The 27,525-nt window shown below is 45.8% G+C and overlaps 1 protein-coding gene across 3 annotated transcripts in view; it reads right to left on the bottom strand.

The window, feature by feature from the left end:
- The window catches only part of bahcc1b (BAH domain and coiled-coil containing 1b), a 63,124-nt gene that overhangs the window by 12,583 nt on the left and 23,016 nt on the right, over window positions 1-27,525 (bottom strand). For all 3 annotated transcript variants that reach the window (XM_085465789.1, XM_085465790.1, XM_085465791.1), the window contains 15 exons: window positions 19,824-19,982; window positions 15,949-16,059; window positions 13,697-15,694; window positions 12,902-13,013; window positions 12,151-12,344; window positions 11,885-12,025; window positions 10,755-10,927; window positions 9,765-10,149; window positions 7,946-8,866; window positions 4,919-5,100; window positions 3,506-3,642; window positions 3,092-3,196; window positions 1,048-1,126; window positions 721-895; window positions 466-633 (listed from right to left, as the gene is read on the bottom strand). In XM_085465789.1, the coding sequence (XP_085321915.1) occupies window positions 466-633; window positions 721-895; window positions 1,048-1,126; window positions 3,092-3,196; window positions 3,506-3,642; window positions 4,919-5,100; window positions 7,946-8,866; window positions 9,765-10,149; window positions 10,755-10,927; window positions 11,885-12,025; window positions 12,151-12,344; window positions 12,902-13,013; window positions 13,697-15,694; window positions 15,949-16,059; window positions 19,824-19,982 (5,040 nt within the window). The remainder of the gene's footprint in view (window positions 1-465; window positions 634-720; window positions 896-1,047; window positions 1,127-3,091; window positions 3,197-3,505; window positions 3,643-4,918; window positions 5,101-7,945; window positions 8,867-9,764; window positions 10,150-10,754; window positions 10,928-11,884; window positions 12,026-12,150; window positions 12,345-12,901; window positions 13,014-13,696; window positions 15,695-15,948; window positions 16,060-19,823; window positions 19,983-27,525) is intronic.

The following is a 27,525-nucleotide window of genomic DNA, read 5'->3' on the forward strand; positions in this document are numbered from 1 at the left end:
TGCCGATGAGGGCGGAGGGCCGTGTCGCATGCCCGTGGCAAGTCGTTAACTGTTTTAACAGTGTGACAGACGAGCTGGGAAGTGAGAGGACACCCCTGATGACGGCAGACATCTCACTCTCAGATGCTCCACACACACACACACACACACACACACACACACACACACACACACACACACACACACACACACAATCTCACAGCAAAATCTCACAAGATCTGGTTGGTGTCCTTTGACCCACACACCAAATAAGCGCCGCTTGACTCACATGTGAAACTGTCAGTGAGCTTTTCCAAACTTCTGAAACTGTAGTTTTGTCATAAAGCTCTTATCAGCAAAATGTGTGCATTCCATTGACCAAAAAAGGCTGTAAAATTTTACGGCCAAAGCATCAGCTGCGTGATCCTTTTTTGGTTAATTGGCAAGGCGACACAACCAGACTGTATATCAAGAAAAAAACCTCACCATGCTCTGAGCTCTCGCTGTCACTCTTCTCATCATCTATTTCATGCTTCTCAGTAACTCGGCTGTCCTTGTGGTGAGGTCTGTTAGGGTTGATGTCCAAGGGAACTTTGGGCTTTCGACCTCTCTTCCTCTTCCCGGTTTGAGCGGCGCTGTGGGATTGCTGCAGGTCTAAGAGATAAGCAGAAAAGGGGTGAGCTGAGTTTCGAGGTGCTGCCTAGTGAACAAGTGTTTTTATGCACCCTCTCTCTCCCCCACCTTTTCCGCCTTGTCTGCAGTGACTCTTGGATGCGTCTTTCTCGCTGCTGTGCAGCATATCTGCTGACTGTGAACCACGCTGGGCTGCAGCCTTCTGCTTCAGCTGGGTCACCCGCCTGGCCAGCCTGGAGCTCAGGGCGCTGGGTCGACCTCTGTGCTTACAACGAGCTTTCATCTGCAGTCAGGGAACAACTAATTATTGACTCATTCCTTTCTGCTAATTGAAATATCTAGAAAAAGAAAAAAAAAACAGGAGCAGGAGGAAATAGTTCTCAGCGTGTGTGTTTGTGTGTGCGGATGAACCGTGAGAAGCAGCGAGCGGCTGACCTGTGCAGTGCTGAGGCTTTTGAAGTTGTGATTGGACATTGAATTCCTGGCTTTTTCCTCCAGTACATTCAGTCCAGCCCTGAAAAAAAACATAAAAACACAGCAGGGACGCAGCTGAATGAGAATTTATCCTATGTGAAAACAAAGAATCAGCTTAATCACACGTCTTTATTCTCTGCATCTCTGCATTTCCCTTTTTTTTTTTTGCTTTTTTCTTCTTAGCGTCCCTTCTATCTGTGTTGAAGCTCAGTCATTGTCTCGCTCTCTTCCCACTCATCTTGTCTGTCTCGTAACTTTGATGAGGTAAGAGACAGCCTCGGCGCGGTCTGACGGCAAACACGGGAATATTCGGATCGCGAGACTAAAAAAGGGTAAGAAATTATCTGTCGTGAAGAGAACCAAGAAGAGGGAGAGATAGAGAGAGACAGTGGGTGGAGGAGAATGGTTGAGGGGGGAGGGAAAGAGACAGAGAGAGAGAAATGAAGCAGTCTCGGGGGAGTCTGTCCGTTGACCGGAGCTTCAGGGCTCAATCGATAAACACTAACCTCTATTGAACACTACTCCTCCCTTCCTCCCTCTCTCTCCCTCTTTCTGTCCTTCCTTCATTGCCCGCATGCTCTCTCGCACCACCACAGGCAGTCCCCACACACACACACATTAACATTCATATACACACACATAGGCACACAACAGTTAGCAGCTGGTGTCTGAGGCAGGTGAATCCTATATTCCCAGAGAGGGAAGGTTTGGCTCTCAGCATCTCTGCTCCCAGGAGAGCAGAGCAGAGGAGAGGAAGATTCTAACTATCCAGATCACCTTTGTCTGTTTCATTCCCCTGAATGACTGACGTTTAACCCGAGATTCAGTCAAATTAGTGTTCGGGAGTACACGGCACAAAACAGCAAGGTGGTTGCTAGGTTCTTTAAACCATCTTTAAGTGCTTTTAACAATTTTTTATGTAGCCCAATCACTTCAAGAGCAACTGACAAGAGGTGAGACGATAAGCTAGGTTCACCTATAAAATCCAAGCTGGCTATCCGCACACCTTTCACCATATATGCTTCATATTCCAGATATCAAGAGAACAAGTCAGCACACTTTAGAAGAGCTACCATTCCTCTTCATCTCGCTTTCTTTCAGTTTTATTTCACCCACACCCCAACTCTCATTAGAAGATGAAAGCATAAACAAATGATACATTGCTTGTTAATAACAACAGAAATGCTGCTCAGGCACGGAGAACCCAGCTCTACTAATTAAACAAGTTCTCTGCGTGTGTGTGTGTGTAGTGCACTGGCATGTATGACTAAAGGCTTTCATTGTCATTTTCATTAGCGCTTTCTAATCATGGTAACCGTGACAAACCTCGAGTTTCTCTAATCATTTTATCAAGGCGAGGGGTGCACATGCTAACAGAGGTGGGGCATCGTGAGAAAACACATTTATCACTGCTGAATCCCGGCTGCTTGCACGCACTAGCACACGTGCGTGTGTCCGTGAATGTGAGTCAGTGTGGAGGTTTGCATGTGTGAGGTGTTAAATAATGTGTGGTTGCGTGTTGCAGCTGGTGGGGGTGGCGTGGAGTCATTTATCACTGTAATAACTGTACATCAGAACTTTGTCCAGCTGTATTAATATATGCTGGAGGTTCGCATGGAATCAGGACATAATCAATACAAGTGATAAATATGATTAAAAGTGATTAATGGTGATTAATGAAGCCCTCATCTCCATTACCTTCTCTCATTAAAAATCACACCCAGCTTACAGCTCCCATCACATAACCCCCACTGTGTATGTGTGTGTCTGTGTGTGCATCAGTGTGTGTGTGTGTGTGTGTGTGTGTGTGTGTGTGTGTGAGCATCTCCTTCCAGTGCCCAATCAAGCAAATCATCAGCTAGAGAGCATTTGAATCAATTCAGCTGAAGAAGAACTTCTTGAAAATCAACCATGCCTTTCACTAAAAACACAAACAGAAATCAGGATGAATGAGCTGGGCTTGCCAATCACACTGATTATACCAACGCAATATCAGAGGACTGACCTGAGTCTTTTGGAGCTCTCTGCAGCAGCTGGGCCGGGGGTGGACTTGCGCTTACGGGGGCGGCCGGGCCCCCGGCGAGCAGGGCTTCGAGATGTCTCCTCTTTCCTGCAGAAAGAGGAAGGAGGAGGAAGAGGAGGTGGAGTGGTACGGAGAGGGAGATTAAAGATGCAATCCGGACAGCGGGAGAAATCAGGAAGAAGCTTGTATCGGCTACAGGTCAAACTGCATTAAATATGAGCACGCAGATGCAGCATGAAAGCAGAAGAGTGAATATTGGAATGCAGAATTCAGACTAGACAAAATAAGTGTGTGTGTGTGTGTGTGTGTGTGTGTGTGTGTGTGTGTGTGTGTGTGTGTGTGTGTGTGTGTGTGTGTGTGTGTGTGTGTGTGTGTGTGTGTGTTGTCTCTGCTCACTGGTGGTCGTGTTTCCTCTGTAGTTTGGCCAGTTCTCTCTGTTTTTCTTTGTAGCGGCGCTGTAGCTCAGCCAGCTGGACACGCATGGCCAGCTCCTCCCCTCCCATGGTCTCCATGGAGCCCTTCACTGGGCACACCTGACACACACACAAACACGGACACACACACACAGAGCAGAGGAATTTAAATGCTGAACACCAACTTCAGCACAGCAGTCATTGGATATGTAGCCAGCTTGTGTTTGGCCAGCTTGCTGAGGACTTTCCTGTAACCAAACGCTCACACGTTTGTGTGAAGCAGTTAATTTTAGCAAATCAACAACTTCTGCTCTTACTGGCAGATTTCTAATAGGCTGATGTAGTTCCCTAGGCACTTTCTGTCGCAGATAACAAATATTAACATAAGTAAAATCAATCTGTAAACGTTAAAAAGGTTTCGCCAAGTAGTTATCTAATAATCTGTAGGATAAATGTGCGCTTATTGAAGTCTTAAAATCAAACGCCTGATAGCATTGGTGAAGCCGGATCTTGTTTTGAAGTTTTTTGAATTTAATAAGAAATGTAAAGCTCCACCACACAGGAAGCACTTGTGTCATCTTTACTTGAACATTACCAAAAAATATGAAAATGTTTTATTTTGAATTTCAACACAGATCAAACTAAAAGAGTTTTTTTCTAAATTTTATCCATCCATTTTATTTGATCACTAACACGTTTTGCTCAGTTATTCAGTGAACACACAGTGTATTGGTTTTAATCCACACTGCTTTTTGTTTCTTATGATAGATTATATTTATTGCACCCGTGTTTTAGTGTTCGTTTGCTACACTACACAATGCATTCATTTTATAGTGTGATTTTCCACTGAATTTATGGAATTTATGTGTCATTTTATTGTATGGATCAGTGCATGCAAAACACTCATCGATTCCCACCAGTGCTTAAAAGTAGATATGGGGAAATAAGAGAATAAAGGGGAATTTCTTTTAGGAGAGTGTAAATAAATTATGCTGTAAATAATTTAAGAAATACTGGGTACCTACATGGTGGAAAACTGGGGGAAAAAAGAGCCAAATAAAACACATTAAGTCATGATGTAGTAAAAATGTTCATTTTACATGTTTTATGTTGAATTTACTGGCATGTTTGCTTTAATCTTATTATTTAAACTCTTAGAAATTAGTCTATTTCTCATTTGTATCCCTGATAATAACCAACAGGCTTTTTCCTTTATGATTTCTTAGCTGTTCAGTTCAGAAATTAGATTTTTTTTTAAAATTGTTTTGGTTTTATTTACAACAAGTATAAAACAATTCATTTCTGTTCAAACTGTTCAGCACTCCATTGAGCCACATTTTGAATCCTCACTGATTTACGTCCTCATGCACAAACACAAAATACACCCGTGCCTCACCGGCTCGTGCCGAGGCGTCCAGCTGCACTTCCTGCGCAGGTTCACCCTCTTCCTGATTGGACACTGCTGGTCCACGGCACCATCCGCATCCACATCTACCCGTCCCCCTCCGACTTCCAGGGCACGGGCGGCCACCAGAGTCGCCAGACTGTGGAGGTCAAAGGTCGGCATGTCCTCCTCACCTGCGCGGAGACGGATTGTTTCGATTTAGATTGGTACATCACGCAGCGGCTGACACCTGGTTATAAAACACGCCGTGTGCTGAAAGGATTTATTTCTCGGGCGATGAAACGGCGTCTTGAAAAGTGGTGATATTTATGATATTAGCTGTGTAGTTTATTTGATGTATACTGGTGTTCATGCCTAATCGTACACACAGACACACACGCATGGGAGGGGGGGGTTGTAGGGAACGATCTCTACATCTGTCACTGTCATTAACTCTGTCATTGTCACGGCAGCGGCAGATGAAACGGAATATTCATGAGACGGTCCACACACACACACACACGCAAATAAAAAAACACTCATTTAGAATACACACAGGCACCCTACAGCATTTTCGCTGAGCTATGCAGACATGGGCAAACTGCGTGAGGCTATGTGAGGGAGAATTGGAGAGATGGTAAGAGAAGGAGGAGAAGAAGGACTGTGGGATGCGGTGAGAAAAAGGGAGGGAGGGATGGGGAGTAAAGGGGAGGAGAAGCAATAAGAGGCAAAGTGTTTATTGAGCTATCTATTTATTCTCCTACATCTCCTCATTATGGACATGGACAGAATCCAATTTCCCCTTAGAGAAGAAGACGAGGAGAGAAAAGAAGGAGACGAGGAAAGGAGAAGAGAGGCAGGTGAGGAGAGGTCTTCCTCATTCACTCCCACTGTGTACTGGAGCCGCAAGGCCCATTCACTGACACCTGACATCATTAAGACCTGTGTGAGTGTGTGTATGTGTGTGAGGGAGTGGAAGATGGAGACAGAAAAACACGGCAAATAGCGACGAAAGAAAGGAGGGCAGTCTTTGTCTGTGAAGAGAGAAACGAGAGCGTGCGTGAACAAACGGATGTGAGATTGACAGGTAACTCCTCGGAGAGCGACAGAGCAAGCGGGAAGGAGCTGAGAGATGCGGCTTTGTCCTGTCCCGGCTCGCAGAGGTCAATGCCATCTCATCTGTCAGACCTCTGAGCCAATGGCATGCTCCGATTACCCTGACAGGATGACATCACTACTGACATCACCACACCTAGTTTAGTATCCTGGAGGATGGCCACAATCGATAGATACCTTCCGCCTACAGCGCACAGACACACATATGCACGCACACACACACTCATCGTTGCACAGTAATAATACCATACCGTGTCTCTAACGGGGGTGAAGGGTGTAATAAGAGGCGGCACAGGGGATTTCAAGGGGAAAAACAAAAACAGTAGAGGAAAATTAAAAACCATTACAGCTGCTGTGGACCTAGTCATCATTAGAGACCATTAAGGAATTTATTGGTGTGAAATTTCAAAATAAAGGAAATGCGAAGGAATAAATTACACAAATACCTCCTCTGTCTACGTGTAAATAGAAGTAATGGCGATAATTCATGAAGAAGAGAAGGGGTGGGGGCACATCTCTTGATTCCTTAATCTGTAATTGTGATCTCCAGTGAACAGCTGAGATATCCTTCTGCATCAAGGAACGCCATAAACGCATCTGTCTGGGATCGGTTTCATCTCCCCCAACGCATTCACAATGACAAAAACGCCATCAGCGGTATTAATAACATTCTCGGCGATGAGGTCAGAGCGGGAGGGGGGGGGTTAAATAAATGTGTTGCAACTTGAAGAACGTTTTCCACGCCACAACAGGGCTTATTGATTTCACACCTATTACACATGCTAACCACGTGCATGCACATGTAAACAAATGCACAGTCGCGCTGTATCTCTGACACACACACATGCACAGACAGCAGCTGAGCGACTTATGATTTTTACACTTATTAATTCCGTCAACAAGGCTTGCAGAGGCAGGATTTACACACAAGATTACATTGGTTTAATAAAAAAAAAAAGAAAAAGAAAGAAAGAAAAAAGAAAAAGGAGACGTGTGTTGGGGGGGTAACAAAGAGGGAGGAGAGGCGGGAGGAGGCGCAGGCAGGGAGCAAGCAGCCTGGTGGAGAGACACGTAGACTCTGATGGAGGAGAGCAGGGATTCATCTGGGATTACTTAACAGCTTACACACACACACACACACAGCCGCGTGCACGCCACGTACAAATCGCACACACACACAGATGCTGGCATAAATAAAAACACTTTCTCTCAGAGGGACGAGAGGAAAATAGGAGCGCTTACAGGAGAAGTGTTTTAAAGGAAAGGGTCTAATTAGCAAAGCAAGACGCCAGAGCCTGGGGGACACACTGGGCAGAGTATGTGTGTGTGTGTGTGTGTGTGTGTGTGTGTGTGTGTGTGTGTGCGTGCGTCCTGGCTTGTTTCTAAAGCTTAGCTTGTCCATCTCTGGGTCCCCTCAAAATGCACACATACTTTCACGTGCATGCACACACACTGGCATATACACATAAGCATCCTTCCCAGAGGGAAAAAATTTGGTCTATAGGCAGGAGCGGAGAAACAGAGCTGAGGAAGGAAGCAGGATAGTTAGTGGGAAATTTTTTGTGTCTGTGCATGTGTGTTGGTGTGTGTGACATGAGACACATCTGGATTGCACACATCTCCCAAAGCTCTCTCATGTGTTCACTGTAAGTGTGTGTGATTGTATAGCAAGAAGAAAAGCATGGTGACAGTTTTTTTCTTTTCTTTTTCCTTGATCTCAATTTCAAGGGCATTTTAGTCTTTTTTTAGGTCTTTTTTTTACTATAAGAAGATAATGTAAGAAAGGCAGACCTAATTATTGGGGCTGTTTAGAACTATTTTGGTTTCATTTCATAGGTTTCGAATTGGACCAATGTCTGTAGATGTGTAAGCAGATTAGACCACACAGACAGACGATGCGTTCTCAAATGAATTTCTTCTCACCTGCTTTGCTCGCCCTGCTCCTCTGCTGGATCTCAAGCTCAGCCAGTTCCCCCAGCATCTCCATGCCGTGGTTGGGTGAAGGGCATGGGGCCTGGTCAACAGGTACAGGTGGGTACAAGGCATCTCTGGTGGCACACAGAGCTGCAGCGATTAGGAGCTCCAGGCTCCACATGTAGGCCCCTTGGAGCTGAGCTGCTGTACTTGCCGTTGGAGGGACGATCGGGTCGGCGGATGTGGTAGGAGCGGGAGAGCTACACGTTAATTTCACCAAGCCCTCACTTGGTCTTCTCCCATCCCCCTCATCATCCTCCTCATCCTCCACTACCTCTACATTCTCTCCTTCTTTGTGCCCATCCTCCTCTGCCTGGACTTTTCCAGGCTCTTCAGGCACAGAGACTGTACATTCTGTTGGTTTGGGATGAATTTTCTCCCCCTCATCCCCCTCGATGTCCTCTTTTCCATCCTCCCTATCATTCTCCTGCTCTTTGGGTAGCTGGGGCTCCTCCAGGCCAGCCTGCTGGCCCGGGCAACCCAGGGAGAGCTCTACTTTTAGGGTTTTGCCTGTGGCTGTGGCTGGGCAGGCTGGATCTGGGACTGGAGCTGGGAAAGGGCATGGCGGCAATCCAGAAATCTCACTTTGAGGCTGAGAGACCGAGCAGCCTTTTGTTTCCTGCTTCGCCTCCTCTGTAAGTGCACACTGGGATTCCACCACTTCACAGACCCTCTCATTGTCTTCCTTCCCCAGCTCTTCAACTTCAACAGTGAGAGGCTTGATGTGGCACTGGTGTGGGAGGGACTTAGTGTCAGGCTCTGCCGGCTCATCCTCCAACATAGGTTGCTCAGCCAGTCGAGCCTCTGGAGGCGAGGGCCCGGCCTTGTAACCCATGGTGATTGGAGGGTAAGTATAAACAGGTGGCAAGTCTGGGGGAGAAAGGGAGAGAGCGCACTGGTCAAATAGTTTCTTTGTCATTAAAGCCTGTAAATCAGCCTGAAATAGGGGAAAACAAAATGTATTTATCTGCAACAAATAGAAATATTTGTAGTTTCTTGTTCTTTAAATTCATTGCAATTCCGTTCAGGTAGATAGGATGAAGCCAGTGATTACAGTTGGCATAATACATTAACAGCAAGGTGCTGAAAACACAATGTGCCCACAGTGGTGTGTATTATACAGCATGTGTGTGTGTGGGTGTAGAAGTGTAAGTATATAGATCTAGGTGGGATATTGATGACACCCTGCCGTTTTCCTGTGATTGCAGCGCCAGCCCTGTCACCCCTGCTCTCTTATTATTGATGATATCCCTCCGCCCCCCTGACAACGCAGCCAGATGAATGCGTATCCTTCCGCGTGTTCTTCTCAAGGACCCCTGAAGGATAAGGAGGCTCTATCTGAAGATTTCACTGACCTTCACTGACACACATATGCACACTGGCAGGTCACACACATACATACATGGACAGAGTGCCCATATGCTTTTTTCTGACCTTAATGGCTTGCCTGCCCGCTGTCCCTCTTTGGCTCGCACAGAAAAAAAAAAGTGCACACATACACTCAAGGACACACTGAGTAAGGGACCAGCCATGCTTCAAACAATTTCTGCAAAATCAAAAGAATACCACACTTCAAAGCCCAGTGCTGCATTTCAGCAGCAGCGGCCTCCATCACTCTCCCTCTTTCTTTTTCTCTTATGCTCTGTCTGTCTCTGTGTCCTGTTTCGCCATCTTTATGCTATCTGATGGTCCAGCCTGCTGGCACAGATTTTTCAGTTCAGACAGTGGATTCATTAACGAGCCTACGGGAGCTTCTGCACACACAAACCTGGCTCGAGGGATTGTGGGTAGTCCTGAGGTGGCTGTCCCTCTCCTCTGTCACTGCCCCTCTCCAGTCCTTTAGAGAGGTGTGAAGGAGCAGGGCTGAGGGCTGGGGACCGGGGAGCTGCTGCAGCAGGGCTCGGTGCAGGAGTCAGAGGATTTGGCGGGTGCGGAAGCGTGGATGGGGAGTGGTAGCAGGGTGACTGACGGCTAGTGGGGCACATTCCCGGAGATGGTGTGGATGTCTTGGGTGGAGGTGGGGTGTGAGAGAAGGGTTTGGCTGCATGGGAGGAGGCAGTGGACGTGGATGAAGAAGAAGAAGAGGGAGTCCTGGATGGTGGAGATTGATGAGTTGAATCTTCCAGGGTGATGGTGCTATCATCATGTTTTCTCTATGAGAGGAGAAACGGAGAACAAGCGATTGAGAAGTAATCCTTACAATGATTGGATGAATACATTTTAAATGTGTTACACGATGCTAATTTAACACTTTGATCTTCATGGCCAGTTACGACTGTATGACAGCAGGAAATGCAGTTGTATAAGACAAGCCAAATTGCATCTAAACACAAACATTAATTCTGAAAAAAAAAAAAAAAAAAAACATGACAGAAAAGCAGGGGGGGGGAGAAGAACTGTAGAAATGACCACATCGCTTGATTGCCAAATGATCTGGCAAATGTGAAAGCGTAAAAGCAACACATCAATGTGTCTTTATCAGTAAAACCATTCTCCAACAAAAGAGGAAGTCATTGGCTTAAATAAATATTGCTGAGTGTGATTTTTGCATATGTTTTTCTTTCAGTGTTAAGAAGTCAGGATATCTGCACTGAGAGATCTTCAAACAATTCAGTAGTGGTCGCGTATTGTAGTCATAACAGCTGAAACGAGGAAGAAGTGCCATTGCGCAACTTCAGCGTATTTCCCAATTCTCATTTGTCCACAGTTTCACAATAATAACTCATTGTCATAGGTTTCTGGTTTATACTGGTCTTACTTGTCCTAAAGATTGGCGTTGGATATGCTCCATGGCTCGCTGCTGCTGCAGGGCGTACAGCTCCTGTTGCCGTAGAAAGGAGGGGCGGGAGTAAACTGGGTGATGCTGCAGGTGAGGAGGGGGGCCTCTGCCTCCATAAACAGGAGGCCACAGACCCGAGGGCTCCAGAACATCTAGAGTAGATATTGTAAATGAGAGAAACGGCTGAGTGTTTTCTTTTGATTTAAAGAAAAAAAAAAACAATGTAAAAAGTATGAAGAAAGACATTGATGGATGTTGTTGCAAGACTGAAAATAGACCATTTGTAGCCCGAATGAGCTGTGTTTTGGCCTCAGACACAATCACTGAATAGTGAATGCATGCTTAACAACCTGTAATCACCACTTTTAACGCTTTCTATGCAGGTTTTCTTTACAGGGAAACACATAGTTTCATCACATCCTCTCCCTTAGCACATATGAATGTGAACACACATATGAGTATACATACACACACACACACACACACACACACACATCCCTCCTTGGCTGCCTTGTCGCTGGGAACCTTTGTTCTGTGAGATTAGCCTGAGTGGGCTAATGTTTCCCAGGGGAAGGGTTCAGTGGATGCACTTCCCCTCTCCACAGGAACTCTCACGGAGCGAGGCAAGGGAGGCGGGAGATAATTAAATTTCACAGCCTGTTTGCAAAGCAGCGCTGACACACACACTCACCACACACACACAAAGACAAACACTTTTGTCTCTCCAGCAATGGCTGAGGTGCCCAATAAAACCCTTCACATATCGTATTGTTTCAGACGTGAACACAACTTTAAACACACACACAGAAAGCACACACACAGAAAGCACAAAGTCCAGTCCAAACACATCAGTGCTCCACCACAAGAGAGATGAAACGCCAGTTAAAATGGTTTGCATAATGCCGGGCACACGCAGAGGGGGGGCAGCAGAATAGCTGCTCCCATTAACGAAGCTATAAAACATGGTCCCACTGACAGAAGGACTTAGTTGAGCATTATATTATGATTAGCCAATGATACTAAAACTCTGGGAGAGAAATGGCAGAGGCTTTGATGATACAAATGAAAAGGGGGGGAGGAGTATGTGTGTATGAGGATGCTTAGCATACCAAGGTGGTGATGAGGCCCTGGTTCTGTTGGAAGAACCATTAGTGGGGAGTTAGGGTCTTGGGTAAGTGACCCCAAGACAGGCTGCAGAGTGCTGGGAAGACCTGGAGGAAACCCTGGAGTCATTCCCACGTGACTCAGACCTATAATGTAAAAATATAGCAACTTGGAATTGCAACAAAAAATAAAGAAATAACTTTATGCCGTCTATTGGAGGGCATCAAAAGAACAGAACAAGCTGAAGGTATAAAGTTAGATCTCTACTCACTGTATGAATGCCCCATCCAGAGGGATGGACTTCCTGTTCTCTGCATCCAGTGGCGGTGAGCTGGGTGAGCATGTGCAGCGGGATCAGCCCCCAACTGGCTCGCTCCTCCGGGGACCAAGAGGTGAGAGGTCAGATCCCCGTGGCAGCTGCTGGAAGGGTGGATCCTGGCGAACTCCATGCAATCCTTGTTTTCCCTGTCGTGGCAGTAGGCGGTATGAACTTTGTCATTATCTTGATTATCCCTCTTATTGTCACCATCATCACTGTCATTATGATCATTATCTTCATCCTTGTCATCTTCATTACCACTACCGCCATTATAATCATCGAGAAAAAGGAAATGTGACGGCAAGAGGAACAGACATCACCTTGTGCCTGGTCTATGAGTTCTCATTATATGTTTTCTTCCCTTGATATGACTACATAATAAGAGCCCGATACTTCAGAGACATCCATATTAGTCCCCGTAACATTAATGCACCACATCTCATCTTAGGTAGAAAGAGAGAGAAGAGAAGTGAGAGAGAGCGAGAGAGTGAGGGTGTACAGAAATACCACATCAAAGGGTGAGAAGAGTAAATGGATGAGAGAGAAGAGATGCGCAGCTTCAGACTGGAAGAGAGAAGCCGAGAATAAAAGAACTACAGCTTATCAGATAAGAGCAAAAATGAACAGATGCTAGTGTGTGAACGTGTGCGTATGTGTTTGTGTGTGCATGCGTGTGTGTGTGTTAATATGTGTTTAAGAGTACCTGATGATCATTTCTCTGTCTCTGTCCAGGTGATGAAGACCGATCTGATCCTCATTGATCCTCTTCCTCTCCTCAGCCTCCCGACCAAGAGGATACACAGGGCGTGACACCCCTGAATTACACAAATACAGCACCAGAAACATATAACTTATCGGCACTTTTATGTACAATCAAATGATGTAAACAATTTCCAACCAGGTATAGGAAATAAATGCACAGCAAAAGACAGTACATGGTCTACATAGATTACATGGATTTTGCTAACTTTTAATGTATCCCATATATTCTATGTCAAAATATATCTTAAAGCAGCGGTCCCCAGCCTTATTTGCACCACGGACTGGTTTATGTCCGGCCTTTAAGGTGTCGTGGATAAATACAACAAAATAAAACCATTACCGGTACCAAAAAAGAAGAAGATTTATTCATAACACACGGGAAAAGACCTAGGGAAACTGAGTTAACGCTAAAAACTGAAAAAAATCCTGAAAACCATCAATTTCACACCTGAGCCTCAACTCTCACGTCCCAGTACCAAACAACTCATGGACTGGTACCGGTCCGTGGCCCGGGGATTGGGGACTGCTGCCTGAAATTATTTTGTAATAAATTTCTTCTTGAACGTGCTAAATGATAAGTAGTGTGGAAGGGTTTTGGAGTCATTCTAAATATATCAGATGTCAAAGTGAATCAAGAACACCATCAGCTGTTCTTGTGTGTTTAATTGTTGATATTCTCCATTAATGTAGCCTCATGTTGAAATTTTCAGTGCACAGAGCACAAATGATGTCTGACCTTTCATGCTGTGCAGTACCCTGCCTTGCCTGCTGTGGCCAGGGGTGCTGTCTGGGGAACGATGGGGGGGCCTGGCTACTGCGACTGCAATACCCACTGGAGGCTGTCGAACTTCCCCCTCTCCTGCTTCCCCTGCCTCCTTTCCACCTCTGTCACTTTTCTGCCCCTCGTTAGCGGAGCTTCGGCGAGGAGGGAGTGACTGTTTGGGAGGGTCCTGCTGGGAGGTGCTGCTTTTAGCTCCTCCTCTGTCTCCCTTCTCTGATCTGTCTCCACCCTGCTCGAGGCAGCCTAGACCTCCAAAGGGGCTCCTCTGTGGCAGAAGCAAAGGCTGCTGGGAGCTGTAGTTCATTAGGTTCTTCATGGCACTGCCTTCACTGTCGGCAGATGAGGAGGACAGAGGTGGAGGCAGTTGCAAATGTAGCTGGTTGGGATCATTGTGTGGAGCTTTGTTGCTCAGCCCTTTTACTTCACCTTTACCAACCGAACCTTTTCTCTGGTCCTCTTGGTGGTCCCCTCGTGCCCCCCATGAAAGTGCTGTCTGAGTTCCGTCTTTCCCCCTGTCTTCTGCACACGCTCCGTGGCTACTGTGCTGTTGGTGCCTTATCCTTGCAACCTTTTGTCCCTCCCTTGAAGGTGTTGCTCCCGGTCCAATCTTCCCATCAGAAACTGAGTGGGAACAGTCCCCCAAGGGAGAAGTGCTAGCATCGGGGCAATTTTTTGATAAGCCCTGTTCACCTGACTTTTTCTCCTGGGCATCTGCCGGAAGCGAGGGTCGGTAAACGTCGTCCACAACCTCAACATCTCTGAAGGACGAAGAAGTTTCAAGGCTGCAAGACCTCAGTTCTGACTGAGAATTGACGTTGGAGCCTTGTTTGTGGAAGTGTTGCGTCTGCATACTCCAGTCAGGAGGTTTGTCAGCCTTGCCGTATCCCAGCTGCTGCTGGTATTGCTGCGATTTTTCCTTCTTCTGGCAGCTACTAAGTTGACTAAGGTGATGAGAGAAACTTTCATGAGATCCTTCTCCACTTTTATCATCTGCCTTTCTCCCACCTCCTCCTGCTCCACGACAGTCTGGAGTGCCCAGGTCCCCCAATGGCCCCACTGAGGGCACATAAGTCGGGCCAATGACCTTTGCCTCCCTGCCAGGTGTGGATACTGGATCTTTGGAGGGCGTAAGTGTGAGAGGAGCGGGAGAGCAGTAAAACTCAGGATGAGGATGATGATGGGCATGGTGTAACCACCCTCCCGCAACCGTGGATCCCATATGCAAGGCATGAGGAGGTGGTGGCGGCGGAGGAGGGGGAGGCATAGAGTAGGAAGCCACTGAGTGGGGAGTTGGAGATGCCAAGATTGCTGTCGCTGCAGCCGTCCCCCGTCTCATACATTCAGATGAGGAAGTCGAGGATTCGCTGATCCTCATCTCTCCATTTATAGGTCCATCTTTTGAGCACCTTCTGCTGCCTCCAGATAGAGGTCTACCCGCACCACCACCGCAGCTACTTAGTGCTCCCGCCTTTCCTCGAGAGCCAGCCTCTGCCCCCGAGCCAATGGACAATTTGCAGGCACTCATATGTTTCACTCCCTGACTGCCCGAGTCACTGTCTCTGTACTCTTTATACCGCTCTGCAGCATGTCTGTGGTCTTCCTCCCTTCCCTGGAGGTTGAGGTGAGGAAGAAGGGCGGGGTGGGGGAAAGCTTGTTGGTGGTGGCCAGACGGAGTGGTAGCAGGGCTCATTTGATGAAGATGGTGATGACTAAGTTTGTCTTTGCTCTCCTGGTGCCTCTCCTTGCTGCTCGATCGCTCCTTTTCCTTTGACACAGACGAAATGCTTTTCTCGCCAATATCCTTGGTGCTCTTGCCACCAACTCCCCCGCTGTCTGTCTCCCGGCTGCAAGAGCCAAGTGGGTGTCCCGAAGCGGTCCTGGACAATGGAGGAAGGCTGTGACTGGTGGAGAGAAGAGGTGGCTGAGGAGGAAGGCCTCTCAGGTAGAAGTGATCTAAAAGCACAAGATATAGAGGATAAAATAGATCTTTAGGGTTGAAAATGTGTTCCTACAATGATTTCTGCATAAAAGAGACAAGAAACTGCCATGTTGAATAACTGGACTCTGAGTGTCTAGGTGTTCTTATTCCTGTGGTGATGCTGATTAAGCATTTTAGGGATGCCCTGTATATAAAAAGCTATTTTTTTATGAACACACACACACACACACACACACACACACACACACACACACACACACACACCTACCTTTTTGAGTTTCATAGAAGCGGTGCTGTCCATAGAGGCTGTTGCTATGGTGATCCAGGGGACTCATGGGGAGAAAAGGAGACGCTAGACTTCCTGAATAGCTGGGGTACCCTGTCAGTGGGAGGCAGAGCACGAAAGAATTGATGTTTCTTTGCAGCGTTGACATTCAGCAGCCCTCTAAACAAACAGTTTATCTCTACAATCTATCATGGAACGGGGCCATTTTGGAAAATGCAGGAATAAAAAAACATGTCCAGTTAGTGCTACTTTCACCATAAATGCACTTTCGCACAAACATGCCAGATGAGTTGACATTATTTACAGTGGACAAAGTGGTGACAAAAACCACAGCCGACAGCTACTGCCAAGTGTTTGCAGCATTTTACTGGGTGGAATTTGCTCTTTCTCCCAAACCCAAGACAAACATTATGAAGCATTTGAACAGCCCACCCCCTCTTTAAAACACACACTCGCACACAGACACACAGACACACACACACGGGGTCCTCCCATGAGGTCAGTGGGAGGTAAATGGTCGTTTCACTCTGTTCCTCGTCTTCAAGGACGTTGAACTTTATCGTGGGATAGAGGAGGTCTTGGAGGTTGTGTTGATAGGGGGGTGGCTGGATGCATTGATGGGTGAACAGCACTGTGGGTGTGTGTATATGGTTGGGGAAGGGTGTTATTGGAGGGGAGAAACAAAAGAAAACACACAAAAATAACCACAATCCCATATAGGTACATGAACGTGCGCGCACACACACCATACAAGAGGTGCACGTCTCAGCACTGTGGAGAGAAAAATGGCTTGGGATTGTTTGCGTATGCATGTGTGTTCTCCAGCAGCTGGTTTCATGCCCCACAGAGTGTCCTTGCCGGCCTGTTAATTGGCAGCCGTTAAAAGTTTAACGGCGGTGGCCAAAGTAAACAGCACTCCATAAAAACTCATCCTACGCATTCCACAGTCACACTGCAAAACCACCAACACCCCCTCACTGCTTCCAGCATGTGTGTGTGTGTGTGTGTGTCAGGAGGAGGGGGCTTTCTGTGTTCACGCTGCAGTGTAAATGCACAAATGTGTCATACCCGTGTGTGTATGTGTGTGCCTGTGTGTGTGTGTTTGCGTGTGTGTGATTACTCTGACTGGTTAACAACCAGTGAATCTAAATGGCAACAATTAGCCAAAAGGCTCTATCAGCCATCTAAGGGCAATCCCCCGGGTAATGACGAGTGATAAAACTCAGGAGGGGTGGGAGGGATGAGAAACAAGAGCGAAGGGAATAAAGACAGCAGAGGGGCAGAGTGGCAAAAAATTAGATGAGGAATAAAAAGCAAGAGGAAAGGAAAAAAGGGAGGGAGGAAAGGTGAGCAACTGAATGAACAGGGAGACAAAAAAAAGACACCAGACAAACAGAGCTGTCGATATGAAAAGCCCCCCAATCTGGTGCTGCTGTGAGGCGTATGGTGAGAGGAGAGGGGAATGTGTGTGTGTGGGGTGGGGGGGGGTGGGGGGGTGTCAAAGGGAAGTGGAGGACTTATAGATGGTGAAGATGAGAGGACGTGGAAGGGGAAGTAAGGAGATGAGCTTGTGAGAAATGACAGAAAAAAACAAGGATAGATGTGGAGAGGAGAAAACAAGCGCACAAGGGGCTATAATAGTGTCTGTGTGTATTGGTGTGGGTGTGAGGTAATATGTCTCATCTGTGACTTTATGTGTGTGTGTGTGTGTGTGTGTGTGTGTGTGTGTGTGTGTGTGTGTGTGTGTGTGTGTATCGGCCAGGTTTCTTCTCTCCGTGCTGGCTACGCTCCACTCTCTGGACTCCGGCCAGCTGGCAGACCGCCTACCGGAGCTCCCTGGCTTGAATTCTTAAAAACAATCATTTGTAGTGTGTGTGCGCGTGTTTGTGCATGTGGGTGCGTGCACTCCTGCGTAAGTGTGTGTGCTCAAACATCAAAGCTGAGCCACACACACACACAAAATACGTCTGATACGCACACACATTCTTAGCCTCCTTTCACTGCTGCTCCGTTCAGGTCCTGCCTCTGACTCTTTCTATGAATCTGAACTAAGACAGAAGCTCACACGGGGCTCACTTTTAGGGCTCAACTGCAGTCCTTTCGCAGCTAGACGAGCTGAGAGTGAGGCAGTCGTTACAGACAAAAGTCTTTAGAGGCACCGGGAGAAGTTCCTTAAGGTAAAAACCCAGCTCTTGCGAGTTTGTCTAGTGTTTAAAACATAAACTCAGGGCAGAGTGGAGAAGTGTACCACCAGCGTGAGTGACAGGCGGCATGTTTGTCCAAATTAAATTTCGGTGTTTGTACACTTGGTCGCCAGCAGGGTGTGACAAGGAAGGGAAGGGGATGTTTTTTGCTTTGCCGAGCTTGCTTTCTTTACTCTCCTGGTTCAGAGTGATTAAAGGTAAGGGTTAGAGGCAATTAAAGTGACAAATGTATGAGCTTGCTATTGTTTGCTCAAGTAGTTAGTGGCATCACTGGCAGGTAAAGTGAGTCAGAGGAGGCCTTTTTTTTTTTTCTTTTTTTTTTACAGTAGGCGTTTTGACTTGTCTTGGCAGGAATAGTGCAGGTGTACTACATACACAATGGGCTTTGAAATCCATGACTCAGCAACGACAAGATCAGGATAGTAGAACAGCCATACCCGAATGGTACACAGTCTATTGTTTTCATTAAATGCACGTGCTAAAAGTGTTCAAATGCAGTGAAAAAATTATAATTGCATGTGTCAGATAGCTGGTTAAATGTCACTGCTTTTTATGATATCGACATCAGCACTGGCTGTTTGTTTAATTCATCTGCAGTGGTTTGAGGGGACATCACTGTGTGTGTTACTGTTTACCAGCGATCAGTTAGTGAAAAGGTAGTGAAACGTGAAATCCTGATTCTGGCCGTTTTCAGTCAGTTAAGAAACGCAGCCTGTGGCGGAAACTGTCTTTCTGTTGAAGTTATCTCTTTGACCCATCTCACTGTCAAAAAGAGAAATCCTCGCTCTTTCTGTCTCGTTTTCTCTCTCTGTCTCTCTCTCACACACACACACACACACACACACACACACACACACACACACACACACACACACACACACACACACACACACAGGAACAGCATGCATACACATACCTGAAAGGGACAGATAACTAAGTCAAGCTCAGTCTTTCACCACAAATGGTTAACAGTCGAAAAGAGGACATGATGCGTGTGGATGCGCACATTTTGTGTGTGTGTGTCTGATCAGGAAGGGGGCCGTTGGAGGTCGGTTAGCCCAGAAGGGGCCCTGAGGGTGGGGCTGCGGTCAGAAGGGGGAGGGGTTGTGGAAAGGGAGAGGATGCTGGAAATGGGGGTGAGTTTCAGTGTGTGATTATGTGTGTTTACCGGGGGTGGGGTCACCCTCCTAAAAGAGAGGAGGGGTGAAAGCCTGAAGAATTTTATTAAATAATTTCTGATTGTAACATTATTTTTACGCTGTGTTGAGGTTTGAGCGTGCATGTGAGGCCTGTTTTATGGGTTGGGGCCAGAGAGAAGGGAAATATTTTGGTTGCTCATCAGTTTTTGACACGGTGCTTGAACATGGTGAACTAGAAAGCAGCCACAAACACAAAACCGCATGCTTGCTATCAAACAGAACAAGAAGTGTGTGTGTGTGTGTGTGTTTCCATAAGTAGCATCATCTAAGGCATCACTGCTGCACGTGTTTGGCCTTGGCTCAGTGTTGGTTAAACCACTTAATGGCTCCATCACAATCTAATCCCAAACCAAGACCCTGGATTAACCAGAGACCCAAGTTCTCTGCGCTGCTTCCTGTGTGTGCATGTGTGTGTGTGTGTGTGTGTGTGTGTGTGTGTGTGTGTGAAACTTACCTTCATGCGAATGTGGGTACCAGATAGGGGAAGCGCTTGAATGGGGTCCAGACCTGAAGGAGGGGGAAGAAGGGGAGGCAGCAGGTCCTGAGGGGTGAGTGGGGTGGGAGGACGGGGACCCGAGGCTGCTAGCCAGGAATGAACCCATGAAGGAGGCACCTGAGGGACACAGAGAGGGCCTGGAGGTTAGAGAAATGATAGGGGAATAAATGGGGGAAGGGGAGTCATGGGGACTCTGCTATGGTGCCAATGAGCACACGCGACTGTAAATCACTTGAGAACGCCTTTGATTTTACCTTGTGCCAAGAAAGAGATGTAGTTTGTTGCAGACATATTAATATCACTGACTACTGCTGAGAAAAATAATAATAACACTCATTTTTGACCTGCCCAGGAGAAATTAATCCCCTCAGGCTACATTCGCACTGCAGATGGAAGTCCTCCAATTTTGATTATTTTTTCCTCTTACCATGTGACACACAGATCTTTTTTTTTTTTCTTTAACCTACAATCACTAAAAACCTTCAGGAATTCCATTTTGATCTTCATGGGTATAAAATGGGGGTCTCAGGCATGAATGTGACATTAAACTATTTTTTTTAATCAAAGATGATACCTTTAACCTTAGATGATTTTCATTACTTTGATGCCAGGTCTTAGCCAGAATTAGCATCAAATGACAAACCGAGACAGCTGAACTACTCGGGCCACCGGGAGGCAATTTTAGCTGTTATTCTTCAAATAGCTATCATGTAGCAGAGTGAAAGACGAGATATAAAATAAAAGATTGCAAGGTTGAAGTGGTGTTGTGCCTAATTCCCACTGGTGGAGAGAATTTTTAAAAAGCGTTAACGCCTAACACAAGTGACTGTGAAGCCCCACTTACTGAATTTAAGCTGACCTTGCATGAAAAACCAGCCCCCTGATGTGACACCTAAACATTTTCTTACCCCCTAAATCTTTTACTCAAATACAAACCCCGAGAGTTGAGCCCTGCAAACTGTGTTAATATTACTTCTGATCTTTTTTAGCCCAAAGTGCTAAATATATACATTTAATTACAACACGAACACAAACATACATGCTAAAGTCTCTACAAAATATGCAAATAAAGGCACCACAATAACCATGGCTTGTAGTGCGGTCTGACTTCTTATCTCACCACGTATGATTGGGGTAAAATAATCACACAACTGTGTGAATGTATTAATTTATTTACGCCTGTTCCTATTATGCCAAAGCTTTTTTTTGGTGTAGATGTGCATCACGTGGTCAACATAGAAGATGTGGTAATGTAGCGTTTCCACTGGTTGTTCCTGTGTGAATCAGAACCATAGGCTGCAAATAGAAAGTGGACTTAGCCGCTGGTGAGTGAAGTACAGTGAGAAATATTGACGCATTCTCTTGTTCTTCTGAGATCAGATCTGACAAATGAGGTGGGATGCGACTGAGAAACCAAAGGACGTTGCACGTTCATTGCATAAAGACAGGTCAAGCATAAGACAGCCACCCTAAAGCACATGCTGCTTTGTCCTCCTTTCTGACTCTAAGAGGGGACATAATTTACAAACCGCACATTGCGTTGTATTCAGTAAAACTTAAAACTAGCAACCAAGATCATAAACTCATCCACAAAGTGTGTACTAAGTTAAGAGATCACGTGAGCAGCAAATTCATATTCTCATGAACTTCTATACAGTCAACTCCTGGTGGCCATTAGAAGCAAGCTAGTTTGAGGCACTTAGGTTAGCTTGTAGCTTAGCTTAAATTTTTAGCTAAGCTACATTCACCACTTGTGATCAGAACAAGCACCATTCAAGTACAAACATGAACGAGAATTTTAAGATATAACATTTAAAAAAAACTGGTTAGCTGACTCGAATCATCGTGAGGTGGTGTTATATGTGCTAGCATAAACAAATTAACCTCGCAATTACCTGAGCCTTCCCCTGTTGAATAGCTGCCTACAAGCTAAGGCATAATTCCATCTTTGCCACGTGTGTGCACTGCTGACGTAACGTGAGAATCCCGTTATCATGTACTGAGCTGTAAGTCGACGGTTGGCAACGAGTCCAGCATAGAATCAGTGTTAAAGGGATAAAGTGGCGGGATAGAAGTCATTAGGTAGTTACAAGTAAAACACCGGTTTGCAAAAACTGCTGAAATGACATGTCGCCGACTCACTGCAACTCCTCGCAGAAAAATCGAACAAAGATGCAAATCCAACTTCCCAAGAGATTCCTAAACTCAAGTTTCCTACACTAGTAAAAGAATCAACAAGAGACAAACCAGAGGTACAGTATTTATAGAACTCGATCTCATGTCTTAGCACGAGTCTGCTCTTGCGGTCACATATTTGGTCGGCTGGGCCTGCTCTGCACCTTCAAAAGATTTGATCATTCATAAACCATCACACGGGGTCACAACCAAGTTCAGCTCTTGCACGGAACTGAGTGCAAGTCTAATCTCATGCTGTAACAGTTTCGGCAAACTGAGCAAGAAGACTCAGTTCAGTTTGGCTCATCAGCATGCTCTCATTTAGTGGAACAAACTGAACAGTTGTAGGGGAAGGAGGAAACAAATCCACAGGGAATCAGGTAATTAGTCACGGGATTGAGAGAGAGAGAAAAAGAGAGGGCGAGAGAGAGGTGGTGGGTTGGGTCGTTACTCATAAACGCTGCGTCGCATCAGAGGCAATTACCACAACAGTCCACATCTGAGTCACACACACACACAGGAACACACGCGTACAGTACCTTCACCTCAACGACGTCCCGATGCCCTAACAACCACAACCACAAGTGCCTTTAGCTGTCTGCCAATCTGTCTCTGACACACACACACATATGCAAGAGGGAGGGTACTGGGATAAGTCAAGAGCAAGATGGGGTAGCAGCGAGTATTAAAAGACAAATCTGTGTGTGTGTGTGTGTGTGTGTGTGTGTGTGTGTGTGTGTGTGTGTGTGTGTGTGTGTCTATTTATACAGCTGGATCCCAAGCATCAGAACACACACGCACACACACACAGTGATCAAGACAAACACACACACAAGCCAGAATATTTAAAAGTCGAAATCTTTCCATCTTTTGCTTTTGATATCCGCAGCCTCTGTAGTGATAATAAATTTGTAGGAAACGAAAAAGACACTCGAGACTTTCATTTTCCATCTTCCCCTATTCTCTTCCCCCCTCCTCTCGCGCACGCTCTCCTCTCTCACAGCAGATCGTTGCAGTGTTTTCTTTTTCTCCCCCCCACCCCTCCTCCCTCCAAATCCTCTCTTGTACAAATGTAGATCAGCGGCCTTTTCAGCCAGTCATAATAAAACACAGCTCGTGTAAGGCTGCTCTCAAGGCCCCTGGCAATGCAGACTCTCGCACAAACGTATACTGACACTGACACGTCAAATACACACTGATGCACACATAACGCTACCTGTATCAAGTCTAGTGCAACAGACGATAGAAAAGAAAGACAACTTTCACATGAGCAATGGGGTTTTTAAAAAGAAACACAAATCTTGGCCACAAAATAAAATTGCATTGAATGAAAAAGAAGCTTAGGCGACTATTTCAAATAGTAGTGCTGTGATTTAAGTTTAGCAATGTAAATACTTTGCATTCCTTCCTGACTTTCTTCCCACAGCTGTTCTTTAATGTCTAACCCCTATCAGATCTCTGCCCTTCCCCCATCTCTCCATCTTTTTTCCATTTACTCATTACTTTCATTTTTCTTGTCTTTTCCCCCCTTTTTCCCTTTTCCTGTCACCTGACTCCTGACCCTCTCTGTCTGTTTTCTGTTGGTTGAGTTGAGGAGAAAATCATATTTGCCCACTCTGTCTCTCTGGCCTGCTGATATGGAAAATCATCTCAGAGGCCAGCCACTAACATAAACCTCATTTCTGTCCCTGTTTCTCTTTTCTCCTCCCCTTCTTCCTCTCCTCCTGGCCTGCGTTTCCGCCTTTGTTTTATCCTGATCCACACATTCCCTTTCCATCTGTCACCGCTGCATCCACTTGGAGTTTCCCCTTTTTTCTCAGCAGAAACACCAATAGACAAATGCAAATATGCTGAATTAGCCTCAGCCGATGAAGGAGCGTAGACGCTACTCGTCAGTGCTTTTAATCTTCTGATCAGCTGCAAATATCCATTTATTCAAATATTCATTGTGACCCCCAGTGATACTAGGATTGTATACCACCTATCTCTGTGTTTGCATGTGTTATTTGCCACATATAGAAGTCCCCAACCAAGTAGATAGCTACATGAAGTCTCCATGGCAGTAATTAAAGTAGAAAAACATATTCGTATCCCTCCCATTTTTTTCCGAGTTGGCATTGTAACTTGGAAAAGTGTATAAACACACAGCCAGCGAATCCTCCGATGTTGACAATCCAAAGTAATAAAAATCAGCTTCGATTCACAGTAATACAGGCAGCTGTACTTACAGTGAGCAAAATCTGCTTTAGTTTATTCATGATTGACTGTAATGTGATTTGCTGAGGGGAAAATCCACTCAAAAACACTTAAACACTGTTTTAGAAAAAAAGGGGCTGGATATGCGCCTTACTTTTCTGGGCAGGTTTTTGTGGCTTGGCATATTTCTGGTATTCTCGTGGATAACATGGGGCCCAAAAAATTAAATTACACACACACACACACACACACACACACACACACACACACACACACACACACACACACACACACACACACACACACATATATATATATATATAAACATAAAGAATGACAGAAACGGAACTTAAAAATGAGAACACAGTTGCTAGTGAGAGTGATCGTATGGGCCTATTTAAGGGGGGGAACCTTTAAACGCTACCAAGAGGAATGTAATGAAAATGCCCTTTTTTTTTCGGAAATAAAAAAAGTGAACTCGTGACTGCTTTAATCAAGGATCAACCAATCAGGCCTACTTAAAAACCTTGGCAGTCATGTTTAGAAACAATAACATCATAGAGCCTTTCATGGAGAATTCCAAAGCAAGTGTCTGATGAAGGAATGCGGCCAAAACATCAAGGTTATTTTCTCTTTTTTACGTTATAAAAAGATCTGCTTTGGCATTTGTTAAACCAATTAAGTTACACTATATGCAATATAATGTGTCAATTCAGCTGAAAATGCTTAAAAGTGAGAAAAGATATAACTCTGCAGCCTCTTTTGTGTGCTTCGGCAGCTACTGAAGAGCGCTTGATGAAGTTTACTGTGAAAAAAGCAACAAAAAAAGCATGAAACAGGACAGAACATTCCAAGATTTCTCACTCTTCGAAAGAGGAAGAAGAGGGAGATGAAGAAGAGAAGCGAGAGAGGGGAAGAGGAAGGTAGATTTGTTGCAAGTGGTTAAGAAAAAAAAAGTCCTGTGGTAAAAGAAGCAAACACAGATAAAGTGATGGATGTATATTCTTTGTTGCATCTCACTGAATGGACTGCTGGTGATCGATACATGCACACACACACACACACCTGGAAGGATGATGAGTTAAATCAATCTCCATCCGATGGAAGATCAATAGCCTCTTGTGTTGTATCGTCACATTTGCCAATTAACAAAAGCCTCTGTGCTCCCACTGATATACTGAACTCTCTCCTACATGCACATCTACACACACACATACTGTCACTCGCAGAAAGAACTCGAGAGTCTGAAACTGCACTCTGTGTGTGTCTGTTTGTGTGTGTGTGTGTGTGCGCGCGTGTGTCAGAGGTTCTGACTCTCGTTAGCTTGGCTGTTACGCTTATTGCCGTACACTTGGCAACCTCTCGTCAGTCCGACCCTTTCATAAGCCTCCAACCACCAAGGGCCCTGGCACTGAGCCTTCAGTCTGTGTGTGTGCATGTGCATGTGTGTGTATATCTAAGTGTGTGTGTGTCTGTGTGTCTAGGGCCAGGAGTCAAGCCAGACCTTTTTGATCTGTTTTGACACCACGGAATTGCACAAGTGACAGGGCTACTCAAACAAGGCATTCGTGGAAGGCGCTTAGACACACACACACACACACACACACACACACACATACACATACACGCACACACGCACACAGGTCCATAAAAGCATTATGGCACTGGGGACACAAACACATTCAATGTGTGAGTAAGCGCCCAAGCGGTGCTTACAAAGAATATGTTCAGGGGAGAAAAGGAGTTCTTTTGCTCGACTAGATCCAGATAGCATTTTCCTTCTGCTCTATCTTATTATTCATCAACGATTCCTCTTGACTCATTCATGTTAGAGAGAGTAGGGTGTGCAAGCAAAGCATGGCATGTCGCCTGGGACGAGCAGCTGCACTGAATCACATTACGTAGGGAAGAAGAGAAAGGACAGAGGAAGAGAAAGGGAAAGAGAGAGAGAAAGAGTGGAGGGGAAAAATGAGATGAAAGAGCTACAAATGAGAGATTTCCCTGTGAGGCGTATAAATCAGCAGACTATGAACAGCACTGCTCAAAGCCTGACTCCCAGGCTGCGGACTAGAGCCTCGCCATCCACGCACACGCACGCACAGACACACACACACACACGTGGATACACACACGTTCTCTCTGCTACCATCTTTGAACATTCACTGCTGTAGCAACATTCCTATCTCACAGCACCTACACGTGTGTACTTAAACATCCAACAACAGCAAGTATCCTAAAAGAAAAAGCACCGAATCTGCTGGCTGTTGCTCCATGAAGATTAAATGAAATCAAAAGCTGGAAGAATTAAATGAAAAATGAGAAGAAAACGTTGCACCTTGCCTACCCCACCCCGGCTCCAGCCCCCACACACGCACATACACACACATGCACACACTCTGGAGTTGTTCCAATTTTTCCATTGGCGAACATAGTCCACAAACGCACCGCTAAACTTTGAGAAAAGAGGAAAATGTTCCTGCTTTTGACCACAGACTTTCTGGACGCCACACACCCACCCACCCGCGGCTGCAGGAAGGACCATATATGGCTTCGAAGAACAGGAACTCACAACGGGAGAGATTCTTAGGAAGCAGGGTGGATGGGGAGGGTTTGGCGGCGGGGCTGTCAGAGTAAGTTTTTCCAGGTTTTACCAAGGAAAACATGGGAATTTGGAGAACAGGGGTCATATGAGACTGGTCTGCTGCCTGGGTCAGAATGAAACACAAATGGTATGTGCAGGCACATGCAGACATACACTAATCAAAAGCATAAGGTTGCTGATATTTCAGGGAAGCCCGCGGTGAGGGTCAATAATGCAATTCCGCATGTGTGCGTGCGCGCGCGTGTACAGGGATGTGTATGTAGCACCAACCCACCCCCAACTCCCCACAGTTACCACCACAGTGGTTTTGCAGCTCTGGTATAGAGTGAAGAAGCCTGTTCTGGAAGATTTGGTCGTCATCCAGTCTGACATGCCCGTGCCACGCCTCTGTGGTCCATTCAGCCTCCAGCCACAGCAAACACACACACACATTCACATACACAGGCTATAATGATTCGAAGCTGCATGGACCTGTGTGCGGATTAAATACACCTGGGGGTCAAGACGCCAGGAAGAGTGAGTCTAACAGAAAACACAGCACCGTGAGCTGAGAGCAGAGTGTGTTTCTTCGTATCAAGTCATATCCAATCATGCGATCTGCTGAAGTTAAGACACAATTAAATTCTGACACCTAGCGCTTTATACTCACTCCTTATAAAACACATTAAGACGCTGCCCTTAATAAAC

The sequence above is a fragment of the Copadichromis virginalis genome, linkage group LG8, assembly GCF_057382275.1.
Source record: "Copadichromis virginalis isolate Kocher_CV1m ecotype Utaka linkage group LG8, C_Virginalis_male_GT1.1, whole genome shotgun sequence".
NCBI lineage: Eukaryota > Metazoa > Chordata > Actinopteri > Cichliformes > Cichlidae > Copadichromis > Copadichromis virginalis.